Source organism: Microcaecilia unicolor, chromosome 1, assembly GCF_901765095.1.
Source record: "Microcaecilia unicolor chromosome 1, aMicUni1.1, whole genome shotgun sequence".
NCBI lineage: Eukaryota > Metazoa > Chordata > Amphibia > Gymnophiona > Siphonopidae > Microcaecilia > Microcaecilia unicolor.
The window spans coordinates 163127518-163152810 of record NC_044031.1 but is presented as its reverse complement, the minus strand read 5'-3'; the positions used below and the strand labels follow the sequence as shown (position 1 = coordinate 163152810).

Here is a 25293-nt window from a genome sequence, read left to right as displayed (position 1 = left end):
CCTTGTGCCCCGCTTTATTTCGAATTCCTTACCTTTCATACCATTAACTAACACTCGCGCTGTGGGGTGACAGTAGAGAACCCTAATTATGTCTAGAAATTTGCTAGTAATACCCATATGTTCAAGCGCCTGAAATAGATAACCCCATTGCACCCGATCAAACGCTTTTTCCGCGTCTAGGCTTAATATCCAAGCCGGCTCAGCTGTCTCTATGCATACCGCCATTGCCATAAGCAATCTGCGAACATTTTGTGTAGGTTGCCGACCTCTCACAAACCCCACCTGTTCAGTACCTATCAATCAAGGTAGGCAGTCAGCTAATCTTTCAGCCATCACTTTGGCTAAGATTTTAATATCTACATTTAGTAGTGAAATCGGCCTGTATGCGTCTGCACTATCTGGTGACCTGCCCGGCTTGGGAATTAATGTAATTAGAGCCTGGTTTGCATATGCAGGGAATTGGCCCGTATCTATTACACCCTCATAGTACTCCAACAAGGAGGCCAACGCTTCTGGGGCCAGCATTTTATAATATTCCCCCGTATACCCATCCGGGCCCGGAGCCGACCTAAGCTTTAACCCCTTAATCACTCTTTTCAGTTCCTCTAAGGTCAAAGGAGCGTTCAAACCTTCTTGTTCTTCTTCAGTTAGCCTATCCAGGCCAGCTTTCCTCAAGTATTGTTCTATTATTTGTGTTTCACTTAAGGCCCCATCTGTATATAGTTTGGCATAATGCTCATCAAATATTCGTGCAATTTCCTCTCTAGAGTGTACCAAGGACCCCGCCTGATTCCTGACCGCTACTATGGCCCTAGACCCCCCCCAATTCTTGATCACTTTTACCAACAAGGGTCCCGCTTTATTTCCAAATCTACTTAGCTTATATTTGTAATATATAGCGGATCGTGTCTCTCTCTCATGCAGGAGAGTGTTCAACGCTATCTGGACTGCCCGCACTCTTTCTAAAGACTCAGGTGTGGGTCTGCGCATGTGTGTGCGTCTAGCTCTCTGAAATTGCTTCTCTAGGTGTAGGATACTAGCTTGTTGTCGCTTACGCCGGGCGCTACAATATGCAATAATATCTCCCCGTATCACTGCCTTGGAAGCACTCCAAAACAGCACCGGTTGTGTTTCTGCATGAACCCCATTAGTATTAAAATATGTGTCCCACTTCTCCTGTAGATATGTCTGAAAGCGCGCATCTCCTTGTAGATATGCCGGGAACCGCCATCCCTTCCCCCCCTCCCTATCCGCCGGGACAGCCATATCCAGCCACACCAGCGCATGGTCAGAGACTTCCTCCGGACCCACCTCTGTGGCCCGCACCCAGGGAAACATGGAGGATTCTAACAGTATATAATCTAACCGGGCTAGTGTACCATGTGCCCGTGATCTATGTGTGTATTCTCTATCCCCAGGGTGTAGTGTTCTCCAGACATCCACCAACCCCAACAGCTTCCGAAAAGCACTGAAATCTTTGCGCCTTTGGCCTTGATAGGGTGGTGAGGTGGGGCTCGAGGTATCTATCTCAGGGTCCGAAACCATATTAAAATCCCCAACCACCATCAGTTTCGCCATTTTATACTGTAAACAGGCGCTTCCTAAGGCCGCATAGAAGCCGGGTATGTACTCATTCGGGCCATATACATTTACCAGCAAAAATTCCACTCCTTGTATCCAAATCTTTAAAATAAGATATCTCCCCTGCCCACCCTGGGCTAACACCTCTATTTTACACGGAAGTCCTTTTTTAGTCAGGACCGCCAGGCCCCCCCTCCTCCCCTGCGCATCCACTGCATAACACTCTCCCACCCAAGTCTTTTTCAGTTTAGCATGTTCTTGGCCATTCAGCCGTGTTTCCTGCAGACACGCTATATCTGCTTTATGTCTACGCAGTGCTTGCAAGATCTTATAACGTTTCGTGGGGGTGCTAATCCCCCCCACATTCCACGTTATTATCCGTACTGGCATGATGCTCCTAAAACTGCCTCCGCGACCAACCCTTGGGCTCCTGCATGTGTACCTACATCTGCTAATTCCACATATCTCCATCTTCTATGCACAGTTAATCTGGTGATACATGATAACTCCCCCTTCCAACCGCCCTTCCCCCCCCCCCCATTCCCACCCGCCCATGCTTCCTGCTATCTATCCCCTTTTCCATATTCTAGGCCTCACCTAGCTATGGAAGTGTATCACGCTTTCCGGCTACTGCCCCCCACCCTTCATGTTCAATATGTGTGGATTGCTTTTCGCTCTACTCACAGTCCAAACTCTGCACCCCTTCTATTTCAGGGCCTGTTATCAGATTCTTGCCCTGTTCCCGTGATATCTTTGTCCCGGAGGAATTTCCTCGCAGCCTCCACTGTTGGAAATGTATGCCACTGGTCTTGCAGCTGCACCTTTAATTGTGCTGGATATTGTAAGGCAAAACGAATTTTTTTGTTAATTAGCGCAGTGCACAGAGGGTGGAAGTGTTTACGTTTGGCTTGTACCTCTGCTGAGAAATCTTGGAAGATCAAAACGTTCCTCCCATTATACTTAAAAGTCTCTCTCTTCATACGAAAGCCCTGTAAAATTTCCTGTTTGTGTCTATAGTTTAACAGCTTTGCTACCACCACTCGGGGTCTTCCCTGCGCCTCCATCTTTCTCCCCACTCGGTGGGCCCGCTCCACCACCACTGGCCCCATAGAGTCTGTTAAAGCCAATTCTTTCGCTAGCCATGTTTCCAGCCATACCTCCAGATTACGTTCCGGGAGCGATTCAGGGAGTCCCACCAGTCTAATATTATTTCTGCGTGAGCGGTTCTCCAAGTCTTTCAACTTGGAGGTATGCGTGTCCATCTGCTGTTGTAGACTAGTGATATCCGGCCCATATGCACGTGTCTCATCTTCCATCGCTGCTATACGCACTTCGGCGTCGCTCACGCGAGTTTGCAGGCCTGCTAGCGCGGTTTGGATCCCTTCCAGTTTTCTATCTAGCGCTGCCCATTTCGGCTCCCACGCTCTAGTCATCGCAGAAGTAAGTTGTTCTAGCTGCGCTTCTGAGAACACCACCGGCGCCCCATGTGCGCCGTCCGCCATTTTGTTTTCGCCGATCGCGGCTTTGTTTTTCTCTTTTTTTCGTGGTCTTCGGTGCCTTGATCGCGGGCGTACTACGAAGATATTTATCCATGTGGTGTTCACACGCTTCGGTGTGAAAGGACACTTCGAGTGCAATCCTTAATTTATGTATTTTGCGGGTGAGGGTTCGGGAGCCCAAGCAACCTGCTGCCGCTTAGCTCATAGCACCACGTGATCCGCTGGAATCTATTTATAAAACCTTAAATACGCCATACCACTTCTCTGGTGAGAGTTGTGGCTGAGCTCAGTTGTTGGAATATCTATAAACCTTAAATATGATTTACCACTTTTCTGGTGAGAGTTGCTGGTAAGCTCAGTTGATGGAATATATATAAAATCTTAAGTGGGCCATACCACTTCTCTGGTGAGAGTTGCTGGTGAGCTATAAGACAAGTGAGCCATACCACTTCTCTGGGGAGAGTTGCTGGTGAGCTATATTATACGTGCGCCATACCACTTCTCTGGGGAGAGTTGCTGGTGAGCTATTTTACATGTGAGCCATATCGCTTCTCTGGTGAGAGTTGCTGGTGAGCTATAGTACAAGTGAGCCATACCACTTCTCTGGTGAGAGTTGCTGGTGAGCTGTAATACATATCAGGCCATACCACTTCTCTGGTGAGAGTTGCTGGTGAGCTCTGATACTTGGCATTGTCAAGTGCTTTGTGGCTGCTAGGATTCCATACGGCACAGAAGGTCTTTTTTTCTTTCCTGCTTTGTTATTCAAATACTGAGGCTAAGGTCACGTGGCCAGGGCTCCTATTGGCTCTCTAGAGTCAGAGTTTTTTCTCAGTCTCCACCTGCTGGTAGGCGAGCACAACCCATCAGTCCAATCCTGGTCCGGTCCGGAGGGACTAAAGGAAAGCAAATTAGCAGGTAAGATCTAATTACTCCTTTATTTCGTTTTGCACTCAAGTACAGTAACACTGTAAATGACTGCAGATAAAGACCTGTATGGTAAGGGAAAAGGGATGGGATTTGATATATGATATATCGCCTTTCTGTGGTTACAATCAAAGGAGTTTTATATATTGTATACAGGTACTTATTTTGTACCTGGGGCAGTGGAGGGTTGAGTGGCTTGCCCAGAGTTATAAGGAGCTGCAGTGGGAATTTAACCCAGTTTCCCTCATTCTCAGGCTGGTGCACTAATCATTTCTTATCTATACCAGACCAGTCCAGACAAATGGGTTATGTCCATCTACCAGAGGACAGAGAGAGAGAAAAGTAGTAATAAGTAACTCACTACTTAAGGGTATCATGAAGCTTGGATTGCTCTGTATTTTCTGTCTCCAAGCAGGTGGTAGATGGATCGTGCAGCTCCTTTTTGGACTTTCACTGTCTGTGCCTCTCTGTCTCGCTTTTTCTTTTTTTTTTTCTTAGGGACAGTTGAACAGGAAGTTATTGCGGGTTGACTTGGGCTCTTTTTGTTTAGAGCTGATATCTGAGCCTGGCTGACACTCGGTGGGGCCAGGTCCCATGCCTCCCTGCTAGGGTGACGACCTTCTTTCACTGGGAGCAGTGAGCAGCCGAGTGTTACTGTACAGGGCCATTGGGACCAACCCCTTTCGGACCCGACCCTGAGGAGGCGTGTGGATTCCACGTCCTCCTTGTCGGTACCGCGGAGCGCCGATGACGTGCATCGAAAGAAGTTGGCTAAGAAGCAGCGTCATCGGTCGCCCCCTTCACACGGTACCGGGAGCTCCGGGGCATCAAGAGAGTCAGTACCCAAGAATCGTCGATGCTGGGAGGACTGCTTCCCCTCCATCCAGGAGGTGTCGATGCATAGGTCATCGGGCAGTCCGGTACCGTCTCCTGGCCCCGTGCAGATTCGAGCACCGACTCCGGCACCGGCCCCTCAGCCTTTCCCGACAGAGGCTCTGGACGAGCGCCTCCGAGCCATTCTTCCTGTTATCCTGGAAGGGCTGCTACGCCAGTCCCTGCCGGGGGTGCTTGCGCCCTCTGCACCGTTGACTGAAGCACTGGCTGGCTCTGGCCCTGTGATGCGGTCGTCGACACCGGTGCTGCTTGTGGCATCGGTCTCGGCCACCACTCAGGTGGAGTCCCCGTCGATGGAGGGAGCTTCGTCCCTGCCGGCACAGGAATCCACCTCTCGACGCCATCATCGAGGGCATGGTCCCTCTGAGTCGAGACGGGCCCGGTTTCGGACGGAAGTCAGAGAACTCATGTCCGACACCGAGGGGGAGGCCTCGTGGGAGGAGGAGGACGAGGAGGAGGAAGACCCCAGGTATTTCTCGTCCGAGGAGTCCTGTGGTCTTCCTTCTGACCCCACTCCTTCACCGGAAAGGAAACTCTCCCCACCTGAGAGCCTTTCCTTCGCCTCTTTTGTGATGGACATGTCTGTGAGCATTCCCTTTCCTGTGGTTACGGTGGACGAGCTAAGGGCTGAGATGCTCGAAGTCCTCAACTATCCATCACCACCTAGAGAGTCTTCCACGGTTCCGCTGCACAATGTCCTGAAGGAGACACTGCTGCGGAACTGGCTGAAGCCTTTATCTAATCCCACCATCCCGAAGAAAGCGGAGTCCCAGTATAGAGTCCACACAGACTCAGACTTGATGAGGACTCAGTTGCCACACGACTCTGCGGTCGTGGACTCTGCTCTCAAGAGAGCCAAGAGTTCGAGGTATACCGCCTCGGCGCCCCCGGGGCGTGAGTCTCGCACTCTGGACTCTTTTGGGAGGAAGGCCTATCATACCTCCATGCTCGTGATCCAGTCTTACCAGCTCTACACGAGCATTCACATGCGGAACAGTGTGCGGCAACTGGCAGACCTGGTTGACAAGCTCCTGCCGGAGCAGGCCAGGCCTTTTCAGGAGGTGGTAAGGCAGCTGAAGGCATGTCGCAAATTCCTGTCCAGGGGTATTTATGACACTTGTGGTGATGCATCCAGGGCCACTGCCCAAGGTATAGTGATGCGCAGGCTCTCATGGCTGCACGCCTCTGACCTGGACAATAGGACCCAGCAGTGGCTGGCGGATGTCCCTTGCCGGGGGGATAATATTTTTGGTGAGAAGGTTGAGCAGTTGGGAAACTGCCCTCGACAACCTCTCCCATTGGGCGCCTTCAGCACCTACCTCTTCAGGTAGGCGATTTTTCAGGGGAAAGAAGACTGCTCCTTACGCTTACTCCAAGCATAGCTACAATCCTCTTTCCCGACAGCCTCCCCAGGCTCAGCCCCAGCACGCTCGTTCGCGTCAACAGCGTGTGACCAAGCAGGCCCCTGCGCCTCCCCAGCAAAAGCAGGGGACGGGCTTTTGACTGGATCCACGGGAGCATAGCCGCCATACAAGTGCTGTGCCGGACGACCTACCGGTCGGGGGAAGGTTAAAATTTTTTCACCAAAGGTGGCCTCTCATAACCTCTGACCAGTGGGTTCTCCAAATAGTGCAGTGCGGGTACGCCCTCAATTTGACCTCCACTCCGCCAAACTGCCCGCCGGGAGCTCAGTCCTTCAGCTCCCACCACAGGCAGGTACTTGCAGAGGAACTCTCCGCCCTTCTCAGCGCCAATTCGGTTGAGCCCGTACCACCAGGGCAAGAAGGACTGGGATTCTATTCCAGGTACTTCCTTGTGGAAAAGAAAACAGGGGGGATGCGTCCCATCCTAGACCTGAGAGGCCTGAACAAATATCTGGTCCGAGAAAAGTTCAGGACGATTCCGTCTGGGGACGCAGCATTTCCAGTATTGTGTGCTGCCCTTTGGGCTCGCCTCCGCACCACGGATGTTCACGAAGTGCCTAGTGGTGGTGGCGGTGGCATCGCTACGCAAGCTGGGTTGCATGTGATCCCTTATCTCGATGATTGGTGAAGAGCACCTCGGAGGCAGGAGCTCTACAGCCCTTGCAGATGACTATTCAACTTCTGGAGCTACTGGGGTTTGTGATAAACTACCCAAAGTCCCACCTACACCCAGTCCAGTCACTCAAATTCATTGGAACCCTGCTGAATTCACAGACGGCTCATGCCTATCTCCTCGAGGCGAGGGCGCAGGCTCTCCTGTCCCTCGCCTCCCGGGCCAGAGCGTCCCAGCAGCTCACAGCTCGGCAGATGTTGAGACTCCTGGGCCATATGGTCTCTACCATCCATGTGACCCCCATGGCACATCTTCACATGAGACCAGCTCAATGGACCCTAGCTTCTCAGTGGTACCAGGTCACGGGGAATCTAGAAGATGCAATCTGCCTGCCTGCCAGTTTTCACTCTTCGCTTCACTGGTGGACGATTCACTCCAATTTGATCTTTGGACGCCCATTCCAAATTCCTCAGCCACAAAAGGTGCTGACGACGGATGCATCTCTCGGGTGGGGAGCCCATGTCGATGGGCTTCACACTTAAGGATGGTGGTCCCTCCAGGAATCTGGTCTGCAGATTAACCTCCTGGAGTTGAGAGCGGTATGGAACGCGCTGAAGGCTTTCAGAGATTGGCTGTCCTTTCAAATGATCCAAATTCGGACAGACAACCAGGTTGCGATGTACTACATCAACAAGCAGGGGGGCACTGGATCTCGCTCCCTGTGTCAGGAAGCTGTCGGGATGTGCGCTGGGCTCACCAGTATGGCATGCTTCTCCAAGCCATGTACTTAGCAGGCGTAAACAACTGTCTGGCCAACAGATTGAGCGGACTCATGCAACCGCACAAATGGTCGCTCAATTCGAGTGTGGGGCACCCCCTCGGTGGATCTTTTCGCCACCCAGACCAATCACAAACTGCCTCAGTTCTGTTCCAGGCTTCAGGCCCACGACAGACTAGCGTCGGATGTCTTCCTCCTGCATTGGGGGAACGGACTTCCGTGGCACCATGATTCTGATTGCGCCCTTTTGGCCCCGTCAGATCTGGTTCCCTCCTCTTCTGGAATTGTCCTCCGAAGAACCGTGGAGATTGGAGTGTGTTCCAACCCTCATCACTCAGAACGAGGGGGCACTTCTGCATCCCAACCTCCAGTCTCTGGGTCTCAAGGCCTGGATGTTGAGGGCGTAGATTTTGCTGCCTTGGATCTGCCTGAGGGTGTCTCCCGAGTCTTGCTTGCTTCCAGGAAAGATTCCACTAAGAAGAGTTACTTTTTCAAGTGGAGGAAGTTCGTCGTCTGGTGTAACAGCAAGGCCCTAGAACCTCGCTCTTCTCCTGCACAGACCCTGCTTGAATACCTTCTACACTTATCAGAGTCTGGTCTCAAAACCAACTCAGTAAGGAATCACCTTAGTGCGATTAGTGCTTACCATTATCATGTAGAGGGTAAGCCTATCTCTAGACAGCCTTTAGTCGTTCAGTTCATGAGAGGTTTGCTTTTGTCAAAGCCCCCCTGTCAAGCCTCCTACAGTGTCATGGAATCTCAACATCGTCCTCACCCAGCTGATGAAACCTCCTTTTGAGCCACTGGCTTCTTTCCATCTGAAGTACTTGACTTGGAAGGTCATTTTCTTGGTGGCAGTCACTTCAGCTCGGAGGGTCAGTGAGCTTCAAGCCTTGGTAGCCCATGCTCCCTATACCAGATTTCATCATAACAGAGTAGTCCTCCGCACTCACCCTAAGTTCCTGCCAAAGGTGGTGTCGGAGTTCCGTCTGAACCAGTCCGTTGTCTTGCCAACATTCTTTCCCCGTCCACATACCCGCCCTCCTGAATGTCAGTTGCACATATTGGACTGCAAAAGAGCATTGGCCTTCTACCTGGAGCGGACAAGCCCACACAGACAGTCCGCCCAGTTGTTTGTTTCTTTTGACCCCAATAGGAAGGGGGTCGCTGTCGGGAAACGCTCCATCTCCAATTGGCCAGCAGATTGCATTTCCTTCACTTACGCCCAGGCTGGGCTGACTCTGGAGGGTCATGTCACGGCTCATAGTGTTAGAGCCATGGCGGCGTCAGTGGCCCACTTGAAGTCAGCCACTATCCTATATAATAAAAAGCACCTCCAACATTCTGAAGCTGACTCCGTGGCACTGTGGCAGTGTAGGGTTCGTAAGTCTGTAGTTCAGCGTTTCATTGGCTCTCACTGTCCCCGCCCTCACGTCGAGGAATCGGAATGCTGCATAGTTGCCAAGCAAACAAACGCGATGTCACAGGAACGAAGAACCAATCAGACAGAACGGAACTTGGAGGAGGGAAGTGGAGTGGATTGAATCTCTAACAAACAATTATATACAGGGAGGTACGAACATCAGTGGAGGCAAGTGCACAGAACGGAAGGGAAGACAAACATTTAATCACTTTGTCACTCACACACATCACACACACTTAATCACTCTGTGTATCTCTCTCTTACACTGTCTGTAAAACACACTGCCACTCTGTCTCTCACATGGGCAACTGTATGTTGCATTCTCACGAGTAAGGTGTTCTTCTGATGTGATTGTTAAACTAATTGAAGGGCCTGAACAAGGAAATCTTTTACCACATTGTAACACAGTTTACACAAAAACTATTGTATATAAAGAAATCTTACACATGTAAACAACAATTATATTCAGAATACAACAGTGGAAACATTAATGGCAGGAACTCATTACATTGCTAGCGCCCGTTTCATTGCGTTAAGAAACGGGCCTTTTTTACTAGTTGAAGAGATTTGCAAGGCTGCGACGTGGTCTTCAGTCCACACATTCACATCTCATTACTGCCTCCAGCAGGATACCCGATGCGACAGTCTGTTTGGGCAGTCGGTGCTGCAGAATCTGTTCAGGGTTTAGAATCCAACTCCACCCTCTTAGGCCCAGTTTTATTCTGTTCAGGCTGCACTCTGTTAGTTGTTCTTCGTAGGTCAATTTCTGTTATGCCCTCGCCATTGCGAGGCCCAATTGACCCTCTTCGTTGTTTTGAGTGAGCCTGGTAGCTAGGGATACCCCAGTCGTGAGAACAAGCAGCCTACTTGTCCTCAGAGAAAGCGAATGATACATGCCTGTAGCAGGTGTTCTCCGAGGACAGCAGGCTGATTGTTCTCACCTACCCTCCCTCCTCCCCTTTGGAGTTGTTCTATTTTACTTAGCTTTTTACTTAACTGAGCGGTCGCGCACGGGCGGGAAGCCGGCCGCGCATGTGCGGTGGACGTGCCTCGCACGTGGGACCTACCGCAAGATTTTTTTCCGGTTGGAGGGGGCTGCCGTGGATGTCACCCAGTTGTGAGAACAATCAGCCTGCTGTCCTCTGAGAACACCTGCTACAGGTATGTATCATTTGCTTTATGGCAACACTGGGTAATGCTGACAGAGGGATTTGTCTCATGTGAAATGCATAAATGTGTTGAAATATGGCACATCTGCAATGTGATATGTTGTACACAGACCAGCAGAAAAAATCCTGAGCTTGTAGGTTTTAAAATTTTCATCTGTTCATATTCATAAAAATTAGATCAGTATTAAAACCTTTCTTCACTGTCATGTGCTACTTTGCTGTAACTGTAACATCACTGCTTGATTTGTTTCTTTGCATACATTTTAGTAAATGAAAAGTGCAAGAACTAGTAATTAAGCACAAGTGGAACTTCAAGTGAATATTATGCTCTACTATATTGCAGAAGGCGATCACCTTCACCTTATTACAGCAGATACAGATCCCGGTCAAGATCCCGATCATACAGCCCAAGTGAGTATATGGATGAATGGTCTTAACTGAAAGTTTGTCATTGGCAAGTTTTTCTAAACTTGTCAATTAGGCATATTCCTTGTCACTTGCAGCAGATGAATCCAGGAACTAGTGGGTTAAGTCCACCTACCAGCAGGTGGAGATAGAGATAAACAAACTAAAGGCTCCTTCCTCAGTTAGTATGTCTCTGTCTCAGCAGGTGGTGGACGGTTTTTTCTCCAGCTCCTGGGCCCAAGGCCTCTGAGGGTGCTCCTGGGCCCGGTGGCCAGTTTGAGCCAGGGGTGGCGGACTGGTGGTGTCCCCTTTGGCAGCATATGCAGTTGCTGGGTCCCTGCTGCACCTCAAATTCCCTCTGAACAGGCTTTTGCTGTTCCTTTCCTTCCCTGTTTGTTTCTGCCTCCTCACGAAAAAAAAAAAAGAGAAACAGAAGCACAGGGAAGTGTGTTTTTGCTGAGAGCAGGTTTGTATTACTGCTGTCTGAGTCCTGTTTTCTGTTGCCTGCTTATCTGAGCCTGCCTCAAAGTGGAGTCAGAGAGTTTTTTTTTCTTCGGCTCAGCTGTCAGTTTCTGCGCTTTCCCGGTCCGGGGTAAGTCCTGCTGGGTTCCTGATCAGGGGAGGGTGATGGCAGCAGGGGCGGTAAAACGCTGTTCCCGATGCGGGAAACAGTGTTCGGCGGTGGACCTTTGCAGCGTGGGGTGCGTTGATTTGGCGGGACTCGATGGAGCGTTGCCCCCCCCAAGAGCGTGCTTTCCCGCCCGGAGCCTGGCGATTCTTGCGCCATTTTGTGATCGGTCACGGAGCCGGCTTCGGTAGAGGTTTTGGGCAAAGCTTCTTCTCCGCTGGTTAGGGGAGTTGGGCGGGCCGTCAGGCACTGTGAGCGGTGGTGCAGGTGCCATGGCTGCAATCTCCGTTGTGGGGGAGGGGTTTTCGCCAGAGTTTATTTTGCTACTCGATCAGGTGTTTTTGTTGCATAGGGCCTAACCCCTGGTAAGCCTTTCCTCAGCTGAGAGGTGCCCAGCTCTACCACCGGCTGCCTTTCAGGTGCTGTGGAGGACTTGCAGCTCATCTGCATATCCTTACAGCCTTCTCCGGGGTGACACACCCAGGTCCACTCCGATCCACTCAGGGCCTCTGCTCTAGGTAATGGTAATGGCGCGCGGGGCATTTTTCTCTTTACTTCTAATCTTCTTCCCAGTTGCTAAAGTACCTCAGTCATTTATGGCCCTTATTCACATTCTCTTCCTAGCCCTGTCCCTTCCTAATCTTTTCCCTCACCCCCTACCTCTGTCCGCTACAGGAACTCACTGCCCATCCATCGACTTCATCACCTCACCTTCTCTCCTACCCTCTTCCTCCCTCTTAATCTCCGCCTCTTTCTTCCGTCCATTTTGCCTTCCCCATTCCGCCTAAATACCTCTCACCTTCGACGCCTTCGTGGCCACACCTCTCCTACTCTCCTCCGCTCTCTTACTCTCAGCCGGTGACATCAATCCCAATCCTGGCCCCCTCACCAACTATTATCCCAACTCTACAGATCTCACCGCGACCTCTCTAACCTCATCTCTGTTTCTCTACTCCCCTCCTCTTCTCTGCCCTTCTCTTGCGCCCTATGGAATGCCCGCTCTATCTGTAACAAACTCGCCTATATCCAGGACCTCTTTATCTCGCGTCACCTCCATCTGCTCGCCATAACAGTAACCTGGCTCTGCCCTGATGACTCTGCTTCAGTCGCAGCCCTGTGCCATGGCGGTTATCTATTTTCACATACTCCTCGCCCTGCTGGCCGTGGAGGCGGTGTTGGACTACTTCTCTCTCCCTCCTCCAGATTTCAACCCCTTCTTCCACCTCAATCTCACTGTTTTTCCTCCTTTGAAGTCCACTCTATTCGCCTTTTCTCTCCTCTGCCTCTTCGAATAGCGGTCATTTATTGTCCCCCTGATAAGTCCCTTTCATCCTTTCTCAGTGACTTTGACGCCTGGCTTGCCTTCTTCCATGATCCTTCCTCCCCCTCTCTCATCCATGGTGACTTTAATATTCCTGCTAATGATCCTTCCAACTCTTATATTTCCAAGTTACTCGCTTTAACGTCCTCCTTTAATCGCCAACTACGCTGCACCTCCCCCACTCATCAAAATGGTCACTGTCTTGATCTCATCTTCTCCTCCAACTGTTCACCCTCTAGTTTCCTTGCCTCTGATCTTCCCTCCTCTGATCACCATCTTATAACTTTCACACTTAAATCTCCTCCCTCCCAGTCCCGTCCTATCTTATCTAATTTATCTAGGAATCTTCACGATATTGACCCTTCATCTCTATCCTCCCATGTTTCAAACCTCCTCTCTACTGTGGCACTATCCACGTCTGTCAACGAGGCTGTTTCTTCTTACAACAATACTCTATCCTCTGCCTTAGACACTCTTGCACCTTTGATGACCCGCCCTGTGAGGCGTACAAAACCCCAACCTTGGCTGACTTCTAATATCTGCTACCTACGTTCCTGTACCCGCTCCGCCGAACGCCTCTGGCGGAAATCTCGGGCCCTTGCTGATTTCTTACACTTTAAGTTCATGCTGACCTCCTTCCAATCTGCTCTTTTACGTGCCAAACAGGATTATTATATCCAACTGACCAACTCTCTTGGCTCTAATCCTCAACTTCTCTTCACCACATTGAACTCTCTCCTCAAGGTGCCCCCTCCCCCAACTCCCCCTTCATTATCTCCTGAGACCCTTGCTGAATTCTTTCACAACAATGTTCAAAAGATAAACCTTGCTTTCTCTACCTCACCACCTCTCCCTCCACTAGTCCGTTCCCCTCTCTCTCCTTCCCCTCATTCCCTTTCCTCCTTTCCTGAAGTTACTATTGAGGAAACTACACTTCTCCTTTCTTCCTCAAAATGTACCACCTGTTCCTCTGATCCCATTCCCACCCACCTTCTTAATGCCATCTCTCCTGCTCTTATTCCTTTTATCTGTCACATTCTCAACCTCTCACTTTCCACTGCGACTGTTCCTGCTGCCTTTAAACATGCTGTGGTCACACCTCTCCTTAAGAAGCCTTTACTCGACCCTACTTGTCCCTCTAATTACCGACCCATCTCCCTCCTTCCTTTTCTCTCCAAATTACTTGAGCGTGCTGTTCACCACCGCTGCCTTGATTTTCTCTCCTCACATGCTATTCTTGACCCACTACAGTCTGGTTTTCGCCCTCTCCACTCAACCGAAACTGCGCTTACTAAAGTCTCCAATGACCTATTACTGGCTAAATCCAGAGGTCAATATTCCATCCTCATTCTTCTTGATCTTTCCGCTGCTTTTGACACTGTCGATCACAGCATACTTACTACTACTACTTAACATTTCTAGAGCACTACTAAGGTTACGCAACGCTGTACAATTTAACAAAGAGAGACAGTCACTGCTCAAAGAGCTTACAATCTAATAGACCAGTGAACGGTCGGTCCGATAGGGGCAGTCAAATTGGGGCAGTCTGGATTCTTCTCGATACCCTGTCCTTACTTGGATTCCAGGGCTCTGTCCTTTCTTGGTTCTCTTCCTACCTCTCCCTCCGCACCTTTAGTGTTCACTCTGGTGGATCCTCTTCTACTTCTATCCCTCAGCCTGTCGGCGTACCTCAGGGTTCTGTTCTTGGTCCCCTCCTCTTTTCTATCTACACTTCTTCCCTTGGTTCATTAATCTCATCCCATGGCTTTTCCTACCATCTCTATGCTGATGACTCCCAAATCTACCTTTCTACCCCTGATATCTCACCTTGCATCCAAACCAAAGTTTCAGCGTGCTTGTCTGACATTGCTGTCTGGATGTCTCAACGCCACCTGAAATTAAATATGACCAAAACCGAGCTTCTCATTTCCCCCCCAAACCCACCTCCCCTCTCCCCCTATTTTCTATTTCTGTTGATGGCTCTCTCATTCTCCCTGTCTCCTCAGCTCGAAACCTTGGGGTCATCTTTGACTCTTCTCTCTCCTTCTCTGCTCATTTCCAGCAGATTGCCAAGACCTGTCGTTTCTTTCTTTACAACATCCGTAAAATCCGCCCCTTTCTTTCTGAGCACTCTACCAAAACCCTCATCCACACCCTTGTCACCTCTCGTTTAGACTACTGCAATCTGCTTCTTGCTGGCCTCCCACTTAGTCACCTCTCCCCTCTCCAGTCGGTTCAAAACTCTGCTGCCCATTTTGTCTTCCGCCAGGGTCGCTTTACTCATACTACCCCTCTCCTCAAGACCCTTCACTGGCTCCCCTATCTGTTTTCGCATCCTGTTCAAACTTCTTCTACTAACCTATAAATGTACTCACTCTGCTGCTCCCCAGTATCTCTCCACACTCGTCCTTCCCTACACCCCTTCCCGTGCACTCCGCTCCATGGATAAATCCTTACCTGTTCCCTTCACTACTTCCAACTCCAGACTTTGCGCCTTCTGTCTCGCTGCACCCTACGCCTGGTATAAACTTCCTGAGCCCCTATGTCTTGCCCCATCCTTGGCCACCTTTAAATCTAGACTGAAAGCCCACCTCTTTAGCATTGCTTTTGACTCGTAACCACTTGCCTCCACCTACCTTCCTCTCTTCCTTCCCGTTCACATTAATTGATTTGATTTGCTTACTTTATTTATTTTTTTGTCTATTAGATTGTAAGCTCTTTGAGCAGGGACTGTCTTCTATGTTTGTGCAGCGCTGCGTACGCCTTGTAGCGCTATAGAAATGCTAAATAGTAGTAGTAGTGGTAATTTGAGTGTATCCATATCTCGACGACTGGCTGATTTGGGCGACGACAGCAGAGGAGAGTCTAGTGGTTGCGGTGTTGCCATCCTTAGGTTGGGTGGTCAATATGGACAAGAGTCATCTGTTTCCTACTCAGTCTGGAGTATCTTGGAGTGCAATTCGATACAAAGCAGGGTGGAGGTGTTTTTCCCCAAGGGGCGAAGGGTCAAATTGCTTTCTCAGGTAAGGACCTTATTGAGTTGTTGCGCTCCCCAAGTGTGGGACTATATTCAGCTCCTCGGTTCCATGACGGAGACCTTGGAGGTCATTCCATGGGCAAGGGCTCACATGCGGCCTCTCCAGAAATTCCTTTTGAGCAGATGGTCGCCGATGTCGCTGGATTATCAATGGCGCCTCCCTTGGTCGAGCCGGGCCAGGGATAGTCTCGCGTGGTGGCTCCAGTTGACCAATTTGCAGAAGGGGGTTTCTCTGGCGTCTCCCAATTGGGTTGTAGTCGTGACGGATGCCAGCCTTGCGGGCTGGGGAGCCCATTGTCTTCATCGAGTAGCCCAGGAATCATGGACCCCTATCGAAGCGACTTGGCTGATAAATCGTCTAGAGTTAGGAACAGTTGTGAATGCGCTGTGGAGTTTTCAGGACCTTCTGCAAGAGCAGGCGGTTCGTGTATTCTCGGACAACACCACGACGGTTGCCTACATCAATCGGCAGGAGGGCACTCGCAGTCTTCCCTTGGCAATGGAGGCGTCTCGTCTTCTCGTGTGGGCGGAAGCGCATGTTTAGAGTCTGTCGGCAGCGCACATTGTGGGTCAAGACAATGTTCAAGCGGATTTTCTCAGCCGGACTCTTTTGGACACAGCGGAATGGACGCTGTCGGACTCGGCTTTTCGGCTGATCTGTCAACATTGGGGAAGACCAGTAATGGATCTCATGGCCATGGCTTGCAATGCCAAAGTTCCCCAGTTCTTCAGCCGCAAACGGCAGCCAGGATCCGCAGGTTTGGACGCTCTTCTCCAGCCATGGCCGGAACAACAGCTACTGTATGTTTTCCCCTGTGGCCTCTGATAGAGAGAGTTCTTTGCCGTATAGGGCAGCATCGGGGGCCAGTCGTTCTAGTGGCCCCAGACTGGCCCCGACGGGCGTGGTATGCGGATCTTGTTCGAGCACTCTGAGCCACCATTGCGACTTCCGGTGACTTCCGATCTTCTCATCAAAGGCCAGTTCAGATGGAAAATCCCTCCCGCTTTGGTCTTACGGCCTGGCTATTGAGAGGTGGCAATTGAGGAAGAAGGGATTTTCAGGACCAGTCATTGCCACTCTTTTGGGGGCAAGGAACAGTCTACTTCAGCAGTGTACGCGCGAGTGTGGAAAGCTTTTTCGGTGTGGTGCGCTTTCCGTGCTGAGTCGCCTTTTCGGGCAGACATTACGGTTATTCTGGAGTTCCTTCAGGATGGTCGTCAAAAGGGGTTGGCATATAATTCCCTTCGGGTGCAGGTGGCCGCGCTAGCTTGTTTTAGAGGCAACTGGACGGTTCCTATTTAGCAGCTCACTCTGATGTGGTCCGTTTCCTGCGCGGGGCTCTTAGGCTTCGACCTCCTCTGCAACAGCCGTGCCCGTCATGGCATTTGAATGTGGTGCTCCAAACCCTCCAGGCCCCACCCTTTGAGCCCTTGAATAGGGTTTCTGAGAAGGATCTCAGGCTTAGGACAGTGTTTTTGGTGGCCATTGCTTCGGCTAGGAGGATTTCTGAAATTCAGCCTTTGTCCTGCAGAGATCCTTTTTTGCAGTTTTCGGAAGCCAGAGTATTCGGACGGTGCCCTCGTTTCTGCCAAAAGTGGTTTTGACTTTTCATGTCAATCAGTCGGTTTATCTTCCGTCTTTTCGAAGAGAGGATTATTAGGGAGAATTTGCGTTGCTATGTTTCCTGGATGTGCAGAGAGCCTTGTATCGATACCTACAGATTTGGAACGCGTTGCGGCACTCAGATCATCTCTTTGTGCTCTTGTCGGGGTCGAAAAGAAGTGAGGTGGCTTCCATTGCTCGCTGGATTAGGGAGGCCATTGGGGCGGCATATCTGCTACAAGGGCAGGCATCCCTAGTGGCCCTGAAGGCGAATTCCACTCGGGCACAGGCGGCTTCTTGGGCGGAGGCATCTGCCTTACCTCTGGAAGAGATTTGTCAGGCGGCTACTTGGGCGTCTCGTCATAAGTTTGCGAAGCATTACAGGCTGGACGTGTGTGCTTGGGCGGATGCGAGTTTTGGAGCGGGAGTGTTGGCGCGGGGAGCGTCGGCTTCCCACCCTACTTAAGGAATGCTTTGGTATATCCCACCAGTTCCTGGCTTCATCTGCTGCAAGTGACAAGGAAGGTAAAATTATGTCTTACCTGATAATTTTCTTTCCTTTAACACAGCAGATGAATCCAGGATACCTCCCTACTCAGCCGACTGTTGGTTTCATTTGCCACACAGAGTGACTGTTTTTACTTTCCGGGTTCTCTTTTGCAGAGTTCAGACAGATATGGGAATATGGAAAGGATTCCGGTTTTTGGGGATCAAGTTGCAGTTATTTCAAAGTTATTATTTGGTTCTCTGTTTTTGATAGTGAGGATGGTTTGTTATTGGTTTCATATTTTTGGCCTTGATAAATGCTTACGAATGACATACTAACTGAGGAAGGGGCTGGCCATCTGGCATCACTGCCTTTAGTTTGTTTATCTCTATCTCCACCTGCTGGTAGGCGGACTTAACCCACTAGTTCCTGGATTCATCTGCTGCGTTAAAGGAAAGAAAATCATCAGGTAAGACATAATTTTACCATTGCTAATACACTCACTGCTGTTGGCTGCTTATATGTGTTTGTTATAGTTGAAAGGTCATATCTTAGAAAATTCATCTTAAAACTTAAAAATACCATTATAAAACTATGCAAAACTATGAAAACTGATTAGTATGACTTTGCTAAAAAAAAAAAAAAACAAAGCTGACATTTCCAAATGTTATTAAATACTCATAAAATCACCAAAAAATGCTAGAAATCAAGGCACATAAATATCAAAAATACATATATCATTCAGAGAACGAGTGTCTGACCACCTATAATTGCTTAAAAAAAAGGAAAAAAAAGCTCTTAAAAACTGTTAAAATGTCTAAAATTAAAAGATAAAAATCATTAAAAAAAAATTAATGCGTTCCAGCAGCCATCTTGTTTTGCGTTTCATTGACATCTTCTGAGAATATTCCAGTTTAAAAACAAGAAATGTGTACAGCAAAACATTTTCAAGCTCTCACTACAAATAAGTCGTTTTCACTATAAAAAAATCTGAATGCATAAATGTCCCAAATTAGTAAATGATTCCCTCGGTATTTGATGGTAAGAACCTGAGGTTGTCATTAAAATGTGTTCACTGACCTCACTAAAATGTGTCTGTGTTGTTGCTGGTTCAGTTGTTGAAAAAAACTTCTTATAGTAATTATGAAATTTGCTGTTAATTTGGTTTTGGTGTAATGGTGGCTAGTTTTTGTTCCTTGTCCATAATACTCCATTGTCATTGCATCTCACCAGTACTAGTACCAAGTATTTACTGTATTACCTATTTTTTCTCTTTCCCCATAGATGGTATTTATTGCAATGTAATTAACTTAGAATATCTGTGCTGTTTACAGTAGTATGCATCTCAAAAATGCTAATAAATTTACACACAAATATAAATTAGCTTCAATAATTATACCACACAATAGATGTTTCTAAGATGTTGGTATTTTTATGGTTTATGCAACATTTTTTATGAAGACAAGTCTTTCTCTTGGTTTAAACCATTAGGTTTCACAGTATCATACTTAAAAAGTAATCTTTTGTAAGCCACATTGAGCCTGCAAATAGGTGGGAAAATGTGGGGTACAAATGCAACAAATAAATGTTTGGTCAGCGTGCATTAATGTTCTGTTCACTTCTCTTCTCCATTGTGGATAGATCTTTAACAGTACCACAAAGCGCAGTTCTTCAAACTTGTTGTTCACACATGTTCCACCAGTGGTTCATCCCCTGTGCTCCCCTTTTAATAACACTTTTAAGTTCTATAAAGCATTTATTTAATGCCGTCTTGGGCTTACCTATGTACAGTGGGGGAAATAAGTATTTGATCCCTTGCTGATTTTGTAAGTTTGCCCACTGACAAAGACATGAGCAGCCCATAATTGAAGGGTAGGTTATTGGTAACAGTGAGAGATAGCACATCACAAATTAAATCCGGAAAATCACATTGTGGAAAGTATATGAATTTATTTGCATTCTGCAGAGGGAAATAAGTATTTGATCCCCCACCAACCAGTAAGAGATCTGGCCCCTACAGACCAGGTAGATGCTCCAAATCAACTCGTTACCTGCATGACAGACAGCTGTCGGCAATGGTCACCTGTATGAAAGACACCTGTCCACAGACGCAGTGAATCAGTCAGACTCTAACCTCTACAAAATGGCCAAGAGCAAGGAGCTGTCTAAGGATGTCAGGGACAAGATCATACACCTGCACAAGGCTGGAATGGGCTACAAAACCATCAGTAAGACGCTGGGCGAGAAGGAGACAACTGTTGGTGCCATAGTAAGAAAATGGAAGAAGTACAAAATGACTGTCAATCGACAAAGATCTGGGGCTCCACGCAAAATCTCACCTCGTGGGGTATCCTTGATCATGAGGAAGGTTAGAAATCAGACTACAACTACAAGGGGGGAACTTGTCAATGATCTCAAGGCAGCTGGGACCACTGTCACCACGAAAACCATTGGTAACACATTACGACATAACGGATTGCAATCCTGCAGTGCCCGCAAGGTCCCCCTGCTCCGGAAGGCACATGTGACGGCCCGTCTGAAGTTTGCCAGTGAACACCTGGATGATGCCGAGAGTGATTGGGAGAAGGTGCTGTGGTCAGATGAGACAAAAATTGAGCTCTTTGGCATGAACTCAACTCGCCGTGTTTGGAGGAAGAGAAATGCTGCCTATGACCCAAAGAACACCGTCCCCACTGTCAAGCATGGAGGTGGAAATGTTATGTTTTGGGGGTGTTTCTCTGCTAAGGGCACAGGACTACTTCACCGCATCAATGGGAGAATGGATGGGGCCATGTACCGTACAATTCTGAGTGACAACCTCCTTCCCTCCGCCAGGGCCTTAAAAATGGGTCGTGGCTGGGTCTTCCAGCACGACAATGACCCAAAACATACAGCCAAGGCAACAAAGGAGTGGCTCAGGAAGAAGCACATTAGGGTCATGGAGTGGCCTAGCCAGTCACCAGACCTTAATCCCATTGAAAACTTATGGAGGGAGCTGAAGCTGCGAGTTGCCAAGCGACAGCCCAGAACTCTTAATGATTTAGAGATGATCTGCAAAGAGGAGTGGACCAAAATTCCTCCTGACATGTGTGCAAACCTCATCATCAACTACAGAAGACGTCTGACCGCTGTGCTTGCCAACAAGGGTTTTGCCACCAAGTATTAGGTCTTGTTTGCCAGAGGGATTAAATACTTATTTCCCTCTGCAGAATGCAAATAAATTCATATACTTTCCACAATGTGATTTTCCGGATTTAATTTGTGATGTGCTATCTCTCACTGTTACCAATAACCTACCCTTCAATTATGGGCTGCTCATGTCTTTGTCAGTGGGCAAACTTACAAAATCAGCAAGGGATCAAATACTTATTTCCCCCACTGTATATTTGCATGAACAAATGACTGTGTATATCATGTGTTGTCTTACAATTTGAGTATAGCAGTTTCTCCAACAGAAAGATGGAGAAAAAAACAGTGAAACCTGCTAGTTCGGTAGCACTGTACCCCCCCCCCCCCCCCTAAATAAATAAATAAATAAATAAATAAATAAATAATTGAAGAGATATTTGGAATAAATAGGCCCAACTTATAACATCAAATATAAGTGAAACATAACTTGCAATTATTTAAACCATATTAATTTTATTCAGGTTTAAAATAGTTCGTATTAACATCTATATCTAATTTGTTTTTGAGTTGCTAATAGCCAGCAATTAGCATTTATCATCTTATGAAAACTCAGGCAAAAATATAGTTTTGGTCCTGAATATGAATACTAATTGTGCTTGTTTTTTAACATTTTATTTATAGTTTTAAGCAGTTAACATTTTTTCTTTTATTTGGCTGCTGAAAGTTTATTGAACCTTTTATATTTAACATACTTTGTGCATTTTCAGTCTACAAGCATTAAGTATGCTAAATTGTTTGTTTGTTTTTACTTTAAAGGGCGCTACTGATGAACAGAAGGCTACAACTGAGGACTCATACTTTTTAAAAACAAAACATTCTTCTGACCTTCCTCGTTTTTAAAGATCTTTGTTCTTCTAGATGCTGTGTAGTTTTTCAGCTTAAGTGGTTGAAGTATTGCTTTCTCCTATTTTTTTTTTTTTTGTAAGAAGCCTGAAGATGTGATTGCTGTAGTTCTTAGTTAAACATCTTAAGCAAAGCTAAATGGAAATCCCCAAAATGTTAATATCAAAATCTAGTAAAGTCTTGTAAATCTTTTTGTTGCCAAAACCATTGGATACCTGGCTGTTTAATGAAGATACAATATAGAATTTTTTTTAAAGCTTTTTGTGAACTTGTGAAAGGAGAACAAATACTGTAAAATAAACCTGCATTTACAAATTACTTTTTGTTGATGTTTCCTACAACTGCATTCATTTTGAAAATGGCACACAAACTGTAGATTAATATTTTTTCTGGGAGGGAAAGAGAACTTATTACACAATGGTCTTGAATATAGACTTCTGTGTTGTTGAAATGTATAATTTGTGATCCAAGTTTTTTTGGTTTTTTTTTTTTTTTGCAGGGGGGGGGGGGTCATTTACTAACAATTGATGTGCTTCACTGCAAGGCCTGTTTTATGCATCATTCTTCAGTAAAGATCATGCATTAACAGTGTTGGTGTATATTGTTAGTAAATGACTCCCTCAGTATTTGATAGTAAGAACCTGAGGCTGTCATAAAAATTTGTTCACTGACCTCACTAAAATGTGTCTGTGTTGCTGGTTCAGTTGTTGAAAAAAAAACTTCTTATAGTAATTATGAGATTTGCTGTTAATTTGGTTTTGGTATGATGGTGGCTAGTTTTTGTTCCTTGTCCATAATAATACTCCATTGTCATTACATCTTACCAGTACCAATACCAAGTATTTACTGTATTACCTATTTTTTCTCTTCCCCATAGATGGTATTTATTGCAATGTAATTAACTTAACAGAACTTTTCATTTAATTTTCTGAAGTCCATGTGCAGAGTAAAACCAGTGACACAATGATCTTGGGATGTGAAGATACAGCTATTTTAATTTGCTTGTAAATGATTATATGTGCAAGAGTATTTGTTACTAGTAAGCTTAGATGTGAAACTGCAAAAATAGCATTATTTTTTTATAGGCAGTTGTGGTATAATAAAGGAGTAGAAAATGAAGATGAGTGATTTTCTACAGCATTTCATGCCTTTTAGATTGTCCTCAATGTCTCTTCTACCCACCCCACTTTCTGTAGTGGGCCAGTATTGAACTTGGAGTGTGCGTTGTATTGTTGCAGCATAAGAACTTAAGCAGAAACTAGTATAAAAACTTATTCCCCCCAGTTCACCTCTTGTGGCTTCACATTTTATACCCAAAACAAATTGGTAGCCTTATGTTTTGAAATTGTGATATCAGCATTCAATGAAATGCCTAAAAAATATGTGAATGACCTGACTTAAAAAAAAAAATTAAAAAACAGAATTTTTATTCTTGCCAGAGGTCTGCAGATTGAGTGTTCAAATAAGATATTAGTTGTATACTTCAAAATTCCACTCTCATTTTTAGCTTGTTTGTAAGGATACATTTACAGCTTTATAGTATGTCTAAAACTAGTAGTTACGTTTTGGGTTTGCAAACTTGGCATCTGTTATGTTTACTTTGTATTTACCCTAACATTTGAGCATGTCTAATAAAATTCAAATTGTATTTTTATATGGATTATATATATCTTGTTTTAATTGTAGCACTGCATAAATCTGTAAGAGTAACGGTTGATGTAAAAAAACAAAAAAAACGTTATTGCGGGCAAATTCATCTTAAACAGTGTCGTTCTTGAGATGTTTCCTGAATTATAGTAGTAATAGAATGTATATATTAACTAAAAATTCTATAGCTTTACTAGGTATACATACTGCTATGATAAAACTGAGAGTCCTTGCTCTGGTACTTAAGTGTAGTTGAGAGACAACTGATTGCTAGTTGTGCTTACAATAATAAAATGTTTGATGCAAGAAGATCAAGTTCCTTGTCATCAACAGCAGATGAATCCATGAACTGATGGGTTGTATCCGCACCAGCAGGTGGCGATAGAGAACACTGAAAGACACAGTGACTCGGGACGGGCAGCCCCTTCTGCCTCAGTATATCTCTATCTCCCAGCAGGTGTGGATGTCGCTTTATCAGCTCCTGGATTTCTGCCTGGGGGGGCTCCTGTGTTTTGCCAGTAGAGCGAGGGTGTTGTGGCTGGTGGTGCCCACTTTGAAGGCATACTTGGTTTTGTTCCCTATCCCTGCCTTACCCCATTCCCCCATCCTCCTGGAGTCCCTCTGTTGCTGCCTGCCTCCAACTTTTCTTACAGTGTGAAAAAAGAAAAAGGGGCGCATTTTTACTGCGCAGCTATTCTGAGGCTTTATCCAGAGATTCTGGTTCTGTGCAGCGTGACCAGAGCTCGTTGACTCTGTCTTCTGAGGTGAGAGTGGTGCCCAGCTCCTCCGGGGAGGTTCCCGCGGGGTAAGTTTTGGTGCGAAGCCGCCATGTTCTATATTTCCGTCCAGTCGGGTGATGGCTGCTGAAGGAGTTAAGCGCTGCTCCCGCTGTGGTAAATGCAGGTCAGCAGCGGGGCTTTGCAGTACGTGCTCCTTAGACGCTCGTGCTAGTACGGCCATGGCGTGCGGTGATTCTTCCCGCTCGATGGAGCTGGCAGCGGGCGCCATTTTGGAAGCGCCGCATGACTCGACCCGCGCGGTGGTGGAGGAGTCTGACTGCAGGGGGACGCCTTGTTCCGAGGGTGCTAGAGGAGCTCCTTCCTCCGTTTCGCCTAATTCGGGAGCGGAGGGCCAGGGTGAGTTTTTCTCCCCTGAATTTGTGCTGCTGATGCATAAGGCCTTCATGTTAAAGAGAGCTCTGCCGGAGGTGTCAGACGCTTCGTTGCGGTCTGGATTCCCTCCAGGTTTTGATAGCCCAGTGTTGGCTCCTGATTTTGTGGTTTCCCCCGAGTGTTGGACTGACGCTAAATGTAGACAGGTAAATTTCTCGTATGAGTGTGGCGCCGCTCCCTTTTCCCCCCTGTGGTCAGGCTGTGTGGAGTCTTGAGGGTTCTGGCAGGCCCTCATGGATGGATGATGCAGATGAGGGTGCCTGTTTGCCACAGGACTTGGATGATCCTAAAGCGGTACGGATTTTCCACCGCGACAAGCTGCCAGCGCTAATTTGACGCCTTACAGGCCCTTTCTATTGAAGATCCGGCCGAGGGTGATGCCGCCTCTGTTAATCCTAGGATGGCTAGTACTAAGAAGCCTTCTCGGGCTTTTCCTGTGCATGACTCCATCCAAGAGCTTATTTCTGCTCAATGGTCTGACCCTGATGGGCCTTAGAAGGTTGCCAGGGCTATATGGATCAGCTTTACCCTCTGAGTGAGGATCACTTGGCCCCTTTGGGGATGCCTAAAGTGGATGCGTTGGTCACGGCTGTGACTAAAAAGATCACTCTCCCGGTGGAGGGAGGGGTCGCTTTGAAAGATATGCAGGACCAGCT

General features: G+C 47.4%; 1 protein-coding gene across 2 annotated transcripts in view; it reads left to right on the top strand.

Moving 5' to 3' along the window:
• Positions 1 to 22136, top strand: part of TRA2A (transformer 2 alpha homolog) — a 140987-nt gene extending 118851 nt beyond the window's left edge. For both annotated transcript variants that reach the window (XM_030201850.1, XM_030201840.1), the window contains exons 7-8: positions 10649 to 10716; positions 21732 to 22136. In XM_030201850.1, coding sequence (XP_030057710.1) covers positions 10649 to 10716; positions 21732 to 21742 — 79 coding nt within the window. In that variant the 3' untranslated portion in view covers positions 21743 to 22136. The remainder of the gene's footprint in view (positions 1 to 10648; positions 10717 to 21731) is intronic.
• Positions 22137 to 25293: the final 3157 nt, after the last annotated feature.